Source organism: Sander lucioperca, chromosome 7 (assembly GCF_008315115.2).
Source record: "Sander lucioperca isolate FBNREF2018 chromosome 7, SLUC_FBN_1.2, whole genome shotgun sequence".
NCBI classification, from domain to species: Eukaryota; Metazoa; Chordata; class Actinopteri; order Perciformes; family Percidae; genus Sander; species Sander lucioperca.
The window spans coordinates 1,639,281-1,656,379 of record NC_050179.1 but is presented as its reverse complement, the minus strand read 5'-3'; the positions used below and the strand labels follow the sequence as shown (position 1 = coordinate 1,656,379).

The window sequence follows — 17,099 nt, the reverse complement described above, 5'->3', positions numbered from 1 at the left end:
CAACAGCCACGTGCAACCTAGCTAGCAGGTGAAGAACACAAACAATGAAATCACCAGCTAACAATGAATTGACAACACAAGTTATACGACTTACAGTTCTCAAGGACGCACACTGGCTAGTTATCCTCCGGACAGCGAGTCTCCTTTTCCTTTCTCTCCCTTTTCCGTCGGGTGGCGCGCGTGCCCGCTCGCGGTGTGAAGCGCGTCTGCGCTATTCTCCGACATGCACTCTAACAATCGCCGCTTCTAGACGGCCTTTTGTACAAATGCACTCGGGCACCGCATTGATTAACAAACGCGCAACATCAGCATCACACGTGCACATGGAACGCACATGTAGGAAACCTTGTGAATTAACCTGCCACATGTCAGCTGTTTGGAAATTCTTTAGCGTGTGTGAAGAAGATTAGAAGTTTGCAATATGGTTCTTCCATAACATTGCACTTTAGATGTGTGTGAATTTCCCACACCAGGAGTAATTTATATAGTTCTATTTTATAGCGATCGATTATCTGTTCAAAAAATGTTCTATGTAAAATGTTCTATTAAAGAAAAGATAGAAAATAAATATTTGTGTGTGCTGTAAAGTGGTTAGAAAAAAATGAAATCGGAATCGGCTAAAATTGGTATCGGCAGGTCAAACTCAATGAAAAATCGGAAATCGTAATCGTCCTAGAAAATTGTAATCGGTGCATCTCTACTTTATATGCTTTATCGCAGACAGAGCAGGCATGCCACATGTTGGTAAATAGAAGGAGACATTGATATTAGTAATTCAATCTCAGTAGTGATGTAATTTCAAACAAAAACCACACAGGAATCAGTGACACATTTCCGCAGTCATGCCCAGATGTAAGGCAGAGGGGGTGGCAAGGTCTGACAATGTCTGACATACCAAGCGCATGATGAATTTCTTACTGGTCCCTCCAATGTAATGGAGTCATTACACAAGTCCTTCACAAGGATACCGGGTTGTTTTTATAGCTTTAGTCACTGCACAATGTTTTGTGTATTGTGTGTGACTCTCTGCGCCGTCACCTATTGGTCCTCATGAGTCAGGATGCCATATGCAGAAACGCCTCTCATCTGGGAGACTCTTGAGGATGCTACAGCAAGCATGATATTGGTCAAGTGACCAGTGGGCATACCTAGCCAACACTAGTGCTAAGTGATTAGTACCTCAGGGTTTCGGCTCAATGTTGTTTTGAGTTTTCATAAAAAGTGGTTAAATATTCCCGTTAATGTTTAAAACAATTATTGAAAAATGATGTTTGTCCTTTTTACGACAGTACCATTGTGCTTGGTCTTCACCTCCATTATTATTGTAACTAAGCAACATGAAATGTAATAATGCACGATAAAACAAAGAATAGGGGTGGGGGGAAAAATTGATACAGCATAGTATCGCGATATTTTCTGTGAAAATACTGGATCGATACACAGACGCCAGGTATCGATCTTTTGTTATATATGTGTTGGTCAGTTTGTCTGCTTGACAATCCCATTTTGCAGCAATAAAATTGAAGTGAGATAAACAAACAGAGAAGTTTCTTTTTAGATAAAACAGATGTTGACAAAGTTTCCTTTTGGGGAAATAATTTGAAATGGGGAAAATGGTAATAAATTGCAATATATTGCAAAATATTGCAATATGTTTAAAATCGCAATAATATATCGTGACGTAAGTATCATGATGAAATCGTATCGTGGGGCCTCTGGTGATTCCCACCCCTACTATTGAACTGATGATTATCTTACAAATTTTGTTCTTGAACCCACTGTTACAACATCGGAGTCTTAGGGCCAATATATAGTATAGACATATAACGCACTAACTGAAGGTATAGAATGCATTTATTAGGTGACATAGCTACTGTATGTGTGCTTCTAGTGAATTTCATTTCATTTACACTACTTATTTTCAAACATCCAAGAGCAGTTGTGTTGTCAGATGATCATGCATGCTTTGCCTTTTATAACTTTCACACTACAAGTAGCCTACCTCAAAGCCACCGTCTACCTCGGTCACAAGATATTTGTCGTAGCAGTCCCTCAAGTGCCCCCCCCCCCCATCTGGTCCAGGGCCTGGCATGCCGTGCATTGGTGTTAAAACACAACATGTCAGCCTAGTGGAACAGTGCTGGTAAAGAGTCAGTTACCCTGCGGGCCTATAGTGCACATCCATAAGGAATGAGCCTCGCCACTTTTCATCAGTGGGAATCTCTTGAACACTGTGACTGCATGGATTGTGCTGGTAGCCTCACTGGCACAGGTGTGTGCCACGTGCGGCCACAGGCATGGGCCCAACTTAATATCTCCCACATTCCTATCTACGATCATTCCTGCATGTTTCTCCTTTTTATAATATCTAATCTAAACATTGTATGGTATATTCAAAGCCAAAATCGTATACGTATTTTGCACTGGCACATTAATGTATTAACAACAACAGGGCATTCTTCACAAGCAGGATTACAAATGAGTGTACAGTCTATGTTTGAAACGCTCCTAACAAAATGAGTACAGACATTAGAGGGAAACCAGATCAAACAACAGATCCCTGGCCCCCACAAGACTCGGCATAAAAACTAACTCGCTGCATAGTGAGTCATGCTCAGTGGAAATTAGCAACGTGTTTGGCCCATCTTTTACCAGTCCAGTTGCTTGGATGAAACAGCTTTTTGTATATTCTTTGCCACATGGCGTGTATTTTTAAAGGAAGAACTTGAATGATTGACCCACTGTAATTAAGTATGGCAGTAGAGCCTTGTTGGACTGTCAGAATACTCAAAAAATGTCAGAGGAAGACGTACTGTAGATGCTCAGCTCCTTCTGGCATGTGATCCCACTCCAACTGTAATTGAAAGCTTGTGCTCCATTAAAAACTGATCGGCCATTTGGTAATTACATCTGATGGTATTTATCCTGTCTTGTATCCAGCCAGAAGAGGCACGGACGACTCCCCCAGTCCCAAACACAAGATCTGAAGCAGATGGTGGGGCTGGGCACCCCCCCTGTATTGTCCCTCCCCAGGCCTCAGCTGCTATTTCAGGTGCTGCTGATGAGCCACTCAGTATTTCTGTGTGGAAATGCAGCCCTGGGACTGATGTGGTACGGCATGTCCCAGATAGCTTGGTGGAGACTGTAATCAACAAGGAGAAACTGTAGAAACTCTGAGAGTTTGTCTGTCTGTCTTTTATGGTACCATTAAGGAATACATTTCTGCACTCAGCAAAAGTAACAGATGCTGTTAAGACAGATGAATTCATAGCAAGGTTAATTGGGAGTATCAGGAGAGACCATATTGTTAGGTTCAAGAGAGAAAGAAAAAAACGTATTATTATTACATCTCCGTGGCCCTCTGACAGTGGGTGAGTTGTTTTAACTGAAGCCCAGTTTTTCTCTCTGTAGGTCAACAATGTGGGTCAGTACCCATCCTGCTTACAAGGCAGTTTCTTTGACAATAGAACAGGCCTGTCTGGCAAATCAGAAGCCATCCTGAACTGCAACTTTGGACATATTTGTTGCCATGAATGGGGTAATGGGAAGTATGCGATGTGGCCTCCAAAGGAGCAATTGGATAACATCCAGATCCAGAAACAAAAGGGCACTGGTCCAAACTGATCACCACAAAGAGGCAAACGGCGCTCTCCCATTGTCCATATCATGTGCACTCTGGGCCACATTGACTGGATGTCCATTAGTCAGCTGGAATTGTTGCTGACAACTTTATAGGCCCTACTTTAATTCTGCAAGCTACTAGCCACTCATGTCAACATGTACCTGAATACGGTTATAAAAACCTGTGGAGCTTTGGCAGGTTGTTTGCTTGCTAGATACGTAGATGTGGAGAGAGAGAAATGGAGTGACAGTGTCCGTTATTATTTTTTTCTTTCTGTATCCTTTAGTCATTTCTCAACACAGTGCACAGGTGCTCACATTTCCCCTCAGCTTCCCAGTTTGAAAGGGATCACCAAGGGCTTTGATGCCCCCCTCCACACACTCTCCCCACACCCAAATCCTTCGGCACAGAGGCCTCCACACGTGTTTACCATACAGATGACCTCAGAACGACAGGAATGCACCATGTAATAGTAGAGCAACACTCGCTATGACAGAACAAAAAACTTTGGATTACAGTGGTTGGATTTTTTTTGAACAAGTGTAAGGTCCTGTGTGCCAGTCTGCTGGTCATGTTAGTTCTGTAAGAAACCAGTCAAACAGCTGATGTTGCCTGCAGCAGGGGATTCAAATAAAGCAATGAATCAATCAATCCCTTTTCTTTAAAAGCAAGGGGGTTGTTTGGCTGTCCTCAAACAATACGTGACTTAGTTATTCATTTCAAATATTTGCCTACGGGATTAGATAACTTCTCCTTTGGTTGGCAAACAACAATATTGTGCATTAGAGCAATTACTGTGTGAGAGGTTAGACTGCTTCTTCCGGGTACACCCTAGCAAAAGTGCATGGCCCTTTCTTTTTTACTTGTACGCACAGTATAACTTATCATTTATTTATTTATTTTCTTCTCAACCAATCAGCTTGCTTGATACGCATTCCATGACACACTGTTGACATTGGGTGTTGTGTGATTCACTGTATTGGAACTTAAAATCAGCAATTACAGAGAGATTTGTGACAGAAAGTTGCCTTCTGAACAAGCTTGTGTAGGCATATGGAAAGCAGTTTTGAAAAGCATTGATTTTGGGTTGACAAACACCATCTTATTATGTAAGGAAGGCAGAAATAGAGAGAAAAAGATGCATTTTTAAATGTGTCTGCGGTATTGTAGTAATGACCCTGTTTTAATTCTGTTAACTTGTCACAGCAGATTTTTCTTAAAATAAAAAGTGAGTTTCCACAACCCATTCTAAGATGTTTCTCTCTTTTGTTTTAAGGAAGTGCCAAACCTGTAATTTTCTTTGACAGGTGTTTGGCTTTTAACATTTAAAGCGTGATTTATGGTCCTGCGGAGGCTCCACGCAGAGCTTTCGCCGTAGCCTGTAAGCGGCCTGAAGTTTATGCTTGTGCGCTGGTGTGTAAGTCGATCTCAGCAGGGCCGGCGTGTGTGTTTGTGTGTGGGGAGTGTGTGGTAGAGCGAGTGAGAGAGTGACGGCGATTAGCTTCGGAGCGAGTACCGACTCTAGAGTCACAGTGAGAGAAAAGTGTCTCCCCCGTGCTTTCTGACCACGGTGGGAAATCTGTAGCAGGAAAAGTTAACCCTCGAGAGGTACATGTCAGGCTACGGTGTAGGGTCCGGTGTAGGGCCCTGCGTAAGGTCCGTGTCTCCATGTACCTGCTTACGTAGCCACGGCGTAGATTTAACACAGAAGCATAAATCACGCTTCACTCCTCCATACTTAAACTTGGTACTACAGATTCAATGGCCAATCTTTGACTCAGAAAATGAGATTCCGTGTGCAGTCATGAATGTAATTGTGTTAAATGATCCAGTACGCCTCTTTGTGTCTGTGCCATGGTAACTTTGTTTTAATCCCCACATCCTCTGGAGATTGAAGCAATTGCAAGGTTTAGCCATTCATCAAAAAGCCCTGGTGGACTTTAATGCAGTCACATTTAAAGCCCACCTCCTTAATGCTCACTGGTGGTCTCCCAGTTTTGTCAATGGCCTGGCGTTCTTGACGTCGAAGTTTTGAGTTCTTGATTGTAGTCAAGCCTCTGCTTCGCTGTTTAAATCCCATCGCCCAGGTTAATGATGTTTTACTTGAACTGCTGCGATAAGCATTCATTCAGATTTAGCATTGCTGAAACGGCTCACTTGTGGTTTATTTTCCTGTAAGTGCCAGAAGTAAGGAGCTGCTACTTGGAAATGCAAAAACGGTTTCTTTCTAATAAGTCTGGCGTAAATCGATAATTTATCAAGATTGTGTGAAGATTTAATGCTGATGAATGGAGCGCAGCCTTTTGGTAATTTGATTACTGCATTAAGGACAAACGGCCTCATTCTTATTGAGTCAATGGTTGATTGGCCATGAAGTAGCTTGACATGCTGAACAATTGATGGTATCCCATAAAGGCTCTTAGGGATCTTTCAGCTTTTTTACAAAGTCATTTGTTGCTGTCTAAGTGTCTCGTCAAATACTGGCAGGATTCAAACTCTTGGCCAAGCATGCGATTTATAGTTACGGTTCCCCTAGTTCTTAGTTTAATTCAATTCAATTAAATTTTATTTATAGTATCAAATCATAACGGGAGTTATCTCGAGACACTTCAGAGATAGAGTAGGTCTAGAGCACACTCTATAGTTTACAAAGCCCCAACAATTCTAGTAATTCCCCCAAGAGCAAGCATTTAGTGCGACAATGGCGAGGAAAAACTTGGCAGACCCAGGCTCTTGGTAGGCGGTGTCTGACGGTGCCGGTTGGGGATGTGATGAACAGTGGCATAAGTTTAGTCTCTAGTTCAAGTGATGTTAACTACTAAATCTGATCTGAACACACACATTTAGTAAGTTGAAAAACCTGTGTTGGAAGCAGCATGTGTCAGCAGCGACACATCAAAGGAAGAATAATAGTCAGTGCCCAAATTACAGTCCATTAGCCACAAAAACGACCAAATGTTTTTATGTGGCCAGTCAAAGCTCCCTGCCAGGGACTGACGGACATTCAACAGGACCGTTTCTAAACAATGACAAAAAGAAGCAAAACTGATAATACACTGTTAATTTTTAGAAAGTTGGTAATTGTGGCAGAGACGCTATTCAGGAGCTGACAGAAAACAGGGGTATACCTCCATTGAATACAGTGTTATGATAATTTCTCTGAAGCCTTCCAACTCATTGTGTTAAATAACATTTAAAGCACTGGTAATATTCCTGCAATGTACAAGGTTTTTGTCTTTAAAAAGTGACCAATGCCTAATAAAGCATATGCATGTTTCAGAACACTTCTTCGTGGTTTGAACCTTTCTCAAAAGGGGCAATACCCTAAGTTGAGTACTTGATCTTTACATTAGTGTTTGCATTATCATTACCACATCAGCTGAAAGTGGGGACAATACTATGCGCATTAAACGGTGCCCTGAAACAGTTATCCTCGTCCTGTTCAGCTGATCTTATTACTGTTATTTTCTATATTTTGTCAGCGTGCCAGTTAGACCTTACACTTAGTCCAGTGAGTTGCACAAATAATTTGTGAAGGCATGTTGCAGCCTTGGTGTTTTCTTGCCTCTATTATGTGGGATCTTTCCGTGTGGCTCTAAATCACCTCATTAATCTGTATCCTTTGCTGAAGATGTCTGGCCCAGGCTGCCAACCATTAGCAGAAATCCATTATACATAGCTCCGGCCAGAGAGACCACTCGGAGGAAACAATTTGTGTGTGGCTGTGTGCATGTACTGTGTGTGTGTGTGTGTGTGTGTGTGTGTGTGTGTGTGTGTGTGTGTGTGTTAGATGCCAGATCAGATGTCATGTTGAGGATGTGTATTTAAATGAGGGGTGCTCTGACAGGGGTGATTCCTCCGAAAGGACCCCAGAGAGTAATTTACCTGCAAATACAACTTGTTTAAGTGAGGCCTGCTGTCGTCCCTATGCTTTCAAGTGGCTTGGGTTTTCAGTCATAGACACTGATGTGTGTGTGTGAGTGCGCATAGTCTGTGCTGTGTTCTAACACTGGGTGTGTTGGGAGACATTTTCAGCCTTAATGAAACACCTGAGACTAGTTTTTCAACCTCACATCTCTAAAGCATTCAGAAGACCTATAACTAAAGGATAATAAGCTGCATTGGGCTGTTCTGTAGTACTGATGTGTACATATACTGTAATGTGGTTTTGGATAGATTTAAGATGCATGCTGCTTTGTAAATCTGTGTTGTACACCTTAATAGTTTTTTTTTAAGATTTTAAAATTTGAAAGAGTGCACAATGCTCATGTTGTAACAGTTTTAAGAGGTAAACATCTGTGACTCCAATTATAACTGATAACAGCCAAATTGAGCTATCTGTAGCTAGCAGTTGATGTCCTTGAGTTGGCCAAACTAAAACATGAAATCCTTGACCTTTGTCCCGTTGTCTGGCTTTGTGTGCTCTTGTCTACAGTACAGCACATATTCTTGTTCAAAAAGGGTTTCCTTGTTAAAAAAAAACCTCTATATGAAAGACTAAGACTAATTTCTCAGCCTTCAGCTTCTGGCTCCATCCTAATGGATTTGTTCTCTTCCTTGGTCTCCTCAGAGATTCGGGCCCAGTTGGTGGAGCAGCAGAAATGTCTGGACCAGCAGACAGAGATGAGGGTCCAGCTGCTGCAGGACCTCCAGGACTTCTTCAGGAAGAAGGCAGAGATTGAGATGGAATACTCCAGAAACCTGGAGAAACTGGCCGAGCGCTTCATGGCAAAGACTCGCAGCACCAAGGATCACCAGCAGTACAAGTAAGGAGACACTGTCATTGTTTATGATGTCATCTGGGATCATGAGAGAATACTCAGGCCCATAAACGATTGTTATCCTTAGTCTAATTTATTTCAAAAAAAATTAAGAAGTTTAATTTTATTGTGTCAGCCAGACAAAGGTCATGCTGTATTTCAATGTAATGTTGATGGGATGTCTGTGTTCTGATAGGACTATTGTGCTGATGAGCTATATTAATCTTCATTTTATATTCAAAGCTGGTTAAATGAAGACAGAAAAGCCGCTCAGGGGTGACGTTTCATTTTAGTTTCTGTCATTTATTTTTTAATCATTCTCCAATTTCTTTGTTGCAAATATTATGCCTACTGAAATTCTATTGCCAGACTCCTCTCTTTTTCTTAGTCCTATCTTTACCTCTCCAGCATAGGAAATTCATCTATACAAAACTATTGCTTTCTTTCACATTATGCAATGTTTACGTTATCGCTGTGGTTTTAGCCCATTATGTCACACTAATGTAGCTGGGGAGCATTATGAATAATCCATTTTGCCTTTTTGTTTTGTTTTATGTGCCACAGTACAGCACTTTATTATGCTGTGCAGTAGCCTAGACTTTTTCTGTGGGGAATTTACGCTTTCTTTTTGACATACATTATGTGGTATGCAAGCCCCTAAACTTTGTCACAGGCATGAATATCAAGGTGTTAAATATGTGAAATACAAATATGAGGATCTCTATTGAAAATCACAAAGTTTCAATACCAAAACCAAAAACTAATGTTCAATATCTTTTTTTGAAGATCAGCAAAATATGCAATGCAATATGTACATGTTTATACCTTTATACTTAGGAAGATTTAAGTCGATGCTAAAAAAAAGTATTTAGTTTCATTACCCCACCCTAGTTGGACATAATAAAACAGTGTCACTGTGTCTTTCTGAAAAAGTATAAAAGAAGTGGAAGAAGAAACTAAACCTTGAATTTAAGTCTGTCTTTATCTCATAGAGAGTTAACCTGGCTGTGGAGGCAGATATGAAAAGATGTACTGAAATGAGATTCTTTATCAAACTGTTTGGAGAAGGTTTGTCTCCCTCTCTCACTCTCACTGTGTTCACTGTGCATCACAGTTTGACGCTGAGCCTTTTTGAGGATCTCGACACAGTTAAGCGTGCTTTAGTTTTTGGCCTTATTACACCAGGAGTCCGCTCATGGAAAAAGCATACATTAGCATATTGTTTGAACTTGTGGTGGGAACCAAAATAAAATGTGTGTTTGTCCTCGCCGTCTGCAAATAGCCCCTGTGCTCTGTCTGACGCTCCAATGGCTCTAGCAGCTGTGTGTGCCCATGGAACTGGTGAAGGGACTCTGTTATGGCGCTCTGTGGTTTTCATCGCGTGATGTACAGTCTCATTTCATTCACAGGGCAAACATTTGGCAAGTGTCGAGGAGCATATTTCTTAAGTAAATACAAGATGTCTGAATACCATTGAAAACCTTCCTGTGGGTTTTAAATAATTTGGCCTGTATTTTTGTATTTACATAAACAACACGTGTACAGTAAGGCTTCTGTGCTCTCCATATTCTCTAGGTTGTTTTCATTGGACAGACTTGTCTGTGCTGTGAAAAATTGCGTTTTTATTCTGTCTGTAGCCTGAAGCCAGTATTCATATGACAGGTCAGCTTGGTGGAGCTGCAAAATGCTAAAGTAGCATTAAAATGAGCAGCTAAATCTATGTATAATTAGTCTAGACAAGCTGCTTTCAAAAGGGGGCCATGGCTGTAGCTGTCAGTGGAGCTGCATTCTTTTTATCCGGTTTACATTGTTGATTGATGTTAAGACAAGTTGACAAGTGTCATTCTAACAGTCAAAAGTGCGTTGATATACACTATGTGTGACATGTTTAGTTTGTTTTGGAAGACTACAGTACCTCTGAAAGAGATGTTAATAATTAACTGTTTACCGACAATACGATTTTTGACCGATTAATACTATCAGTTTCCACTAGGAATCTTCACCAATTGGGTGTAACACAGGTGGAGTTTGATGTGCAGGCCATGTTGCTAATAAAGGTACAACGACATGATCCCACACTGGCTTCCCAATAAAGCTGCAAAACATTGCCGTTTGTGTTTGTTGGTATTTATGACCAAGCTGGAGGTATCGCTACTGGAGAGATTGAAGCTAGGCCTCTGCTGGTGGAGGGGAAATATTTTTCCACTGCACCACCAATATGTTTTATCTTATACAGATATAAGTCTGCCCGAGCTAGGAAAAAGTTTGGTCCAGAATCCTCTGCAGGAGTCAGATATAGTTAGTGTTTAGCAGAAAGCACAGGCTTTGTGCCACCTGTAGGAGTATTGCGTCATCTCACTGCTGGAGACTTGCTGTAGTTCCCTGGCAAGACAGCAGTGGAAGGATGGATGATGCAAAATCTAAAGTAAGATGGATGTTTTTAAAGGCGCCTATTTTTATTTTATAACACCCCTTTTTAAACAAAAAAATGAAGAGCAGATTAACAGATATCTATTCGGAGTGATGTCCTGTGAAAATAGCCTACTAAGAAATAAGTCTCCCTTTTTAAAGGTCCCATGGAAAATTTCACTTTATGAGGTTTTTTAACTTTAATGTGAGTTCCCCCAGCCTGCCTATGTTCCCCCAGTGGCTAGAAATGGTGATAGGTGTAAACCGAGCCCTGGGTATCCTGCTCTGCCTTTGAGAAAATGAAAGCTCAGATGGGCCGATCTGGAATCTTCCGTTTATGATGTCATAAGGAGAAAGACCTCCCCTTTCTCTGCTTTGTGAGCCGGTGACAATGGCTTTTTGAAAACAGTTGGAGCTTATAGCGTCCAGGATGTGAGGCAACGCTGCAGCAGAAAAGACGGCGGCCGCTAGTGATTGTAGCAGATACGTCAATGGGTTTAGACATTACATGTTTATGACCGTAACGAAAAAGTTCAACTGCACTAGTGTCTTCCTTTTTCCTTCCTGTGAGAAAACAAAACAACACACCCACATCAAGCAGTGTGTTTACATGCAGTTTAAAAACCTGATTATATTCGGAATAAGGCAATACCACGGTTTCTAACGCTATAAACACCTTACCCCGGCTAAAAATCGGAGTTCTCATACCATGGTTAACAGACCTAGATAAATCCTTTAGGAACCAGGGTATTTGTGCGTGTATACACCTGAACCAGGGGCACCACCTACTGTACCAGAGGTAGAGTTACTCCCGCCATTCTTCCCAGTTTTTTCCGCTCATGTATACGGGTAGAACTGGCATAACCCGGTTATTCACTAAACCGGTTACTGCTGTGCATGTTAACGCACAGACTGTGTCCAGCCTACAGTGGCAGTCTTTGGTAGTGCCATTCAGTCCTGTCTACCTCGTCCATTTGTGTTTTAGTGGCTGTTTGCAGAACGCACAAAGTTTGTTTAAGAAGGGACATGGAGATGGTGAGCAGAGGAATCATTGAATTATTTATACTGCCAAAGCCACTGCTGGGATCATCTTAAATAGATGGCCTTTATCCAGAATTCAGTGTCTGGTTAAGGGACTTCCTCTCATTGTCTGTGAGGATAAAAAGTAGGTGTAGAACATCCTGCGACTGCAGACATTACTATCTGCAGCGCATTCCGCTTGATTGGCAAAGAATACCGTTTGTTATTAGCGGAATGACTTGGCTAGAATGATCAATTAGGCTTTGACACCCTGTTGCATGCTTTCACATTTCAAACTGGAACTTTCCTTTTTGTGATTGGACTTGCAGTGATCACTTTGCTTTGGTAGCAACTGTACACTTACATTACAGGTGAACCCCAGTCACTGTGCTGCAGCTATAAAATCCGCCACCGCAGTTTAATAATGGAAGATGTTATCAGTTAGGCGCGAGACGACTCTGCCATTTTGCCTCTGATGCTTATAAGGGCTCCTGTTACAATACCCTGCATACTGAAGTGGTAATTCAATGTCAGCATCCTGCTACTGTATGAGAGAGTGCTAGTATGTTGACGTTGACTCAGCGACTCCTGGATTTAGACTGCATGAATGGACCGAACACACACATAAACACACGTTGATAGGAGCCAAGTTGCTAAATGAGTTATGTTTACACTCATCTGCCTCTCCTGGACATCAGTTTCCTCTTTCATACCTGTGTTTTAGCCCCCCCCCCCCCAAGCGGCCCGTCTATCTTTCTGGGAGTCTGTCTGACCCAGTTCCTGCCCTGGCTGAGGGGGAAATGATGACATTGAGAGATTTTCCTGCCATTATGTGGGGTAAGCAACTCCCAGAGGTTATTTTGTCGTCACAGCCTGTGTCAGCCCCCTCCCCTTGTTTTCTCGTTCGGTACTCTTTTCGCTGCAGGCCTGCAGTTTGATTTAGTAGATCAGAAATCTTGGGTACATCAGTGACTTTCCCCAGAGTTCTGTAACTCTACTGTGTGGCACAGTTTTCCTTTTTTTTATCTTCTTTGAAGGTTTTATAATGAATCCTGCGTCATTCCTGTGTTTCACCTTTTAGACTTTCATTTAAAAAAATTGACTTCATGCTAATGAATAGTGATGCTTTTGTTGAGTGTCTATTGTGTGAGATACTGAATTTTTAAGACCTGTGCATGTACTGATGCTGAATTAGGTTAAACTGTTCACAGTGGGGAGTCCGATGGGTTGAAGCAAAGAAGACAAGTCCTGTCTTCACATATGTAGATCCAGTATTGCACTATCCTGATACATATCGCAGAAAGTGTGTGTGTGTGTGTGTGTGTGTGTGTGTGTGTGTGTGTGTGTGTGTGTGTGTGTGTGTGTGTTTTTTTTTTTTTCACTTATTTTCTCTTTTTCTGGCTTTCTCTTCCTTTGCACGTGTCCTGTAGCCTGGGCATGTGGCATCCGTACACCACTCATCTTTAGCTAAATCAGTTTTTTTCATTCACCGTCTTCCTGGTGTCTTTGATAAGCGACTGTGCTCTCGGATGTTTTTCATGTCAGCGTGTTTGGCTCTGCCTTTATCAAATGTAGTTTGCTTCCTGTTTTTGCAGAGTCTCTGGGAGCCTTTCAGCTGGTTGGAATGTTTGTGTCAGTTGCTCATTTGCAGAAATGCTTCGTTTTTGCTTTTGAAGCAGATGTTGTGTCAGGGCTGAAGGCTAGTTCAGGGCTGGGCAACTTGCCCAGTGCAGAGTTTCACCTGTTGTGTTGACAAGTGCTGTCTGTCAATGCAAACAAATGTTGTGAGGGAAGAGCAGAGGCGAGTCTACATATGGTTCCTGCAAGACTTGACCTCAGACCCAACCTTAACCCCTCTCCCTAATACATACACTCGCACACGCACACACTCATATTCTGTGCTGCTCCTAGCAGGCAGGAGGAATGTTATAGGTTATCCCAGAGGAAGTCAGCCTGCAGGCCAGTGCTTATGCAGGGCCCCAGCTTGCTCTGGCCTGGACAATGTCCTACAGTTAGATTGGAAGCAGCCAACACACAGCACAGGAAACAGCTCTCAGGCTCCACTATATCATTTTTTTTTGCACTCAGATCTCTATATTTCCCCTTTACAGTAACTTCTCTTGCCTTGCTTGTTTGTCTTCCGCTGTCACAGTTTTTACGTAATTCTTATTTTCATCTTCACTTAAAAATACATCCATGGCTTCTCCAACTTCACTCCACTAATTGTATTTAAAGCCTGTGGCAGACTCTTCCCTGGTTGTAGGAAGCCAGCTTGGCTCATAGCATTGCAAGAGCTCTGCCCCAGAAATGTCACCGGTACAAAGTATTTCCAACTTAACTGCGTAGTACATGTAATATATGGAGAGCTTTTTAGGCCCAGAAGCGGTATATGGGACATTTAACACCAAGGGAGGCCTATGATGCAGCTTGTGCTTTTTGTAGCAGGCCCTGGTGCACTTGTAGACAACCTGCTAGTCGAGAAACTGCCATGGTCTCCTTGTAAAAACGACAAATATTGTCTAAAGAAATTAGGGCTGAGGCATTGACATGGAAGCAGACACACAGGACACGCATACGGGTACTTGATCGTGCCTGCTTGCTCGTCGCAGCCATACTACCTAACTATGGAGTGGGTTTTAAGTCTGTGACAATGTGTGTTCTTGTTTATTAATGTGTTACCCATGTGACTTTTGGCAGCTGATCTGACACCTGACTGTTTCCCTGGTTTATTCAGGAAAGACCAGAACCTGCTGTCCCCAGTCAACTGTTGGTACCTGTTGCTGAACCAGGTGAGGAGGGAGAGTAAGGACCACGCCACACTGAGCGACATCTACCTCAACAACGTCATCATGAGGTTCATGCAGATCAGTGAGGACTCCACACGGCTACTCAAGAAGGTGAGGGGGGCCAACACGTAGGCTAGGATCACACCAAAGCTAAATAGGATTGTCAGGGCGCTCATAAAGGGAGTGCTTATACACTCTTACCCTTTTGGTTAATAAAATAGAGCGTCACACTTCTACAACTGACAAGAATAATGGGAATTCTTTTGATTTCCCTATGGCCACCACAATGGACGACTTGTTATGTCACAGGAGGTATGATGTAATCTTTCAGGTCTTCCAAGTTATTTTCCAATGCGGTCAAAATTAGAGGTGTTTTGTGGTTGGAGAGGTTAAAAAAACATGGCCTTTAGGTGTCTGCACTGATGAGGAATGAAAAAAATTGAACAGACTGAAAGAAAATTAGACCATATTTGAAATAAAATACCAAAGTCATGATAAATGTGGGATATAACATACAGGGCACAAGGATGTAAACACTTTATATGCACAAAATAAAACATTGCTACGTTTACAGGCCTTGTTAACCGGAATCGGAACACACTGCTCATTTCACTCCGTTTATTGTATAGCATGTTTAACACAAATTCACTCCAGTTCCAAACACAGACTGCGACAGACTGTAGCCTGCTGTCCTGACGTACTTCTGTCTCACCATTTCCCTGTCTCTTTTATGCCCATGAAGTCTCTTTGTAACAGCTTCAATCTCCCTCAATCGTTCTTTTTTTACTTTCTGCTGTACTGACATCTACTAGACGAGGTCAGATGTGACTTTTCTTTGATCAACAAAACCAAAGTTTGAACTCACCACTAACGCAATCCAGATTTTTCACGGCGGTCGGTGCGGGCAGCGGTGTCTCCAGTCACTTATGTGATATAAAAAAAAAAGTCTTTCACTTTCAATTAACCCATTCATTTGACAACAAAGTATATTTAGTTGCGTGATATACAGGATACATACAGTATATATTCAGCTTTGCATCTGATGGGATGATACACTGTTGGGTTCCTGGGGTTTAGCTTTGTGAATTGTGAAAAGAGTAATGCAGAGGAACCTCGGCCACCACAGTTTCAGATCAGTATGCCTTCACTCTCCCGTCTGACGACTGTGGCTTCATGGCTGAAACCGGGCCTCTGCTGCCTTTTCCACCACAAAGACGACAACTCCCTAAAAGATTATGAGCTCCTATGCTGCAGGAGTCACATGAACCCACCACAGGCCTAAATTACAAAGTGGCTTTTCTTCAGAGGAGCGCCTTTGTGTCAGTTAGGCTTGTGCGACTTTTTCTTCCTCTGTTCCTCCTCTCTTTCTTTCTTTCTTTCTTTCTTTCTTTTTTTTTTTTGCTCTACTTTACTGCAAACCCTGACCATCTAACCTCCAGATTCAAAAAGTAAAAGTGAGGCTCCTTTTTTTAGTTCTCAAAGTAATTCACCTCTCTTAATGGCTGTGGTTTTTATCTGATTGTATGGGGGCGTGGTCTTTAACTACTCACCCAAACCCCCAACACACAAACAGGAAACTGCAGCAACCATTTCCTTTTTGATGGCGTTTAAAGTATTATGGTTCTACTAATGAGGCCAGATGTGAAACGGTCGTTTTTCACTTCACTCTCACTCACTACCCTGACTCAACACACTTTGATGATCATAATGATTGACTGCCGTCAATGCTGATTTTCATTTTTAGTGTGACTCTGAAGACACTTTGCCAAATCCTGACAATCTGCAGGGTACCTCCACCTGCATCATTATTGCTGTGGAATCTGTGATAGTTGTCCCTTTTAAAGTTTGTAATGCAGTTTCTCTGTGGATCCAGGTGACATTGTGCCGACTGGTGGGAGGTCCCGGTTCATATGAGACCCGAGACGCCGCTCGCCCTCTAATTAAAGCTTCCCCGAGCCTTTGATCTCAGCAGAGCTCCAGTAACGAGGCACAAACAACAGAGAAGGGCCCCATGTTATGTGGGCTCCCTCGCAGCTTCGAGGAGACAGCTGTACTGTTGTCATCCTTCCAGCACATCAAAGACCTGTGTTTTTATTTCCTTGTATGTTCAGGTCTCATGCTGTGAGATGGAACAGCAGAGGGAGGACTCAAAGGTAGCCCTGGTGTCTTCGTCAACATCCTCCGGTTTACCCGTTTGCCACGTGCATTTATGTCTTCAGTGCTGCATTGTGGTCACAAATTTGTTTAGAAACACCCCATTTGTGTTTAGACTTAGACTTCTCTTTATTGATCCTTTTGGGATGACTGCCGCAAGGAAATTAGATTTCCAGCAGCAGATTTTAGCAGCCTACAAAACACTCTTTAAATAAAGAGGTATACAAAAAAATACAGTATAGAAAAAATACAGTATAAGAATAACAATAACAATAACAATAAACATTTAGCTAAATGTTTTTTACAAAAAGTAAACAAACAGTAAACAACAATTAACTACAGATAAAT

At 42.1% G+C, this 17,099-nt stretch overlaps 1 protein-coding gene across 4 annotated transcripts in view; it reads left to right on the top strand.

Annotated features, from left to right (window-relative positions):
- srgap1a (SLIT-ROBO Rho GTPase activating protein 1a) overlaps positions 1-17,099 on the top strand; it is a 97,776-nt gene that overhangs the window by 32,119 nt on the left and 48,558 nt on the right. For all 4 annotated transcript variants that reach the window (XM_031283138.2, XM_031283139.2, XM_031283140.2 and 1 more), the window contains exons 2-3: positions 8,193-8,388; positions 14,546-14,708. In XM_031283138.2, the coding sequence (XP_031138998.1) occupies positions 8,193-8,388; positions 14,546-14,708 (359 nt within the window). The remainder of the gene's footprint in view (positions 1-8,192; positions 8,389-14,545; positions 14,709-17,099) is intronic.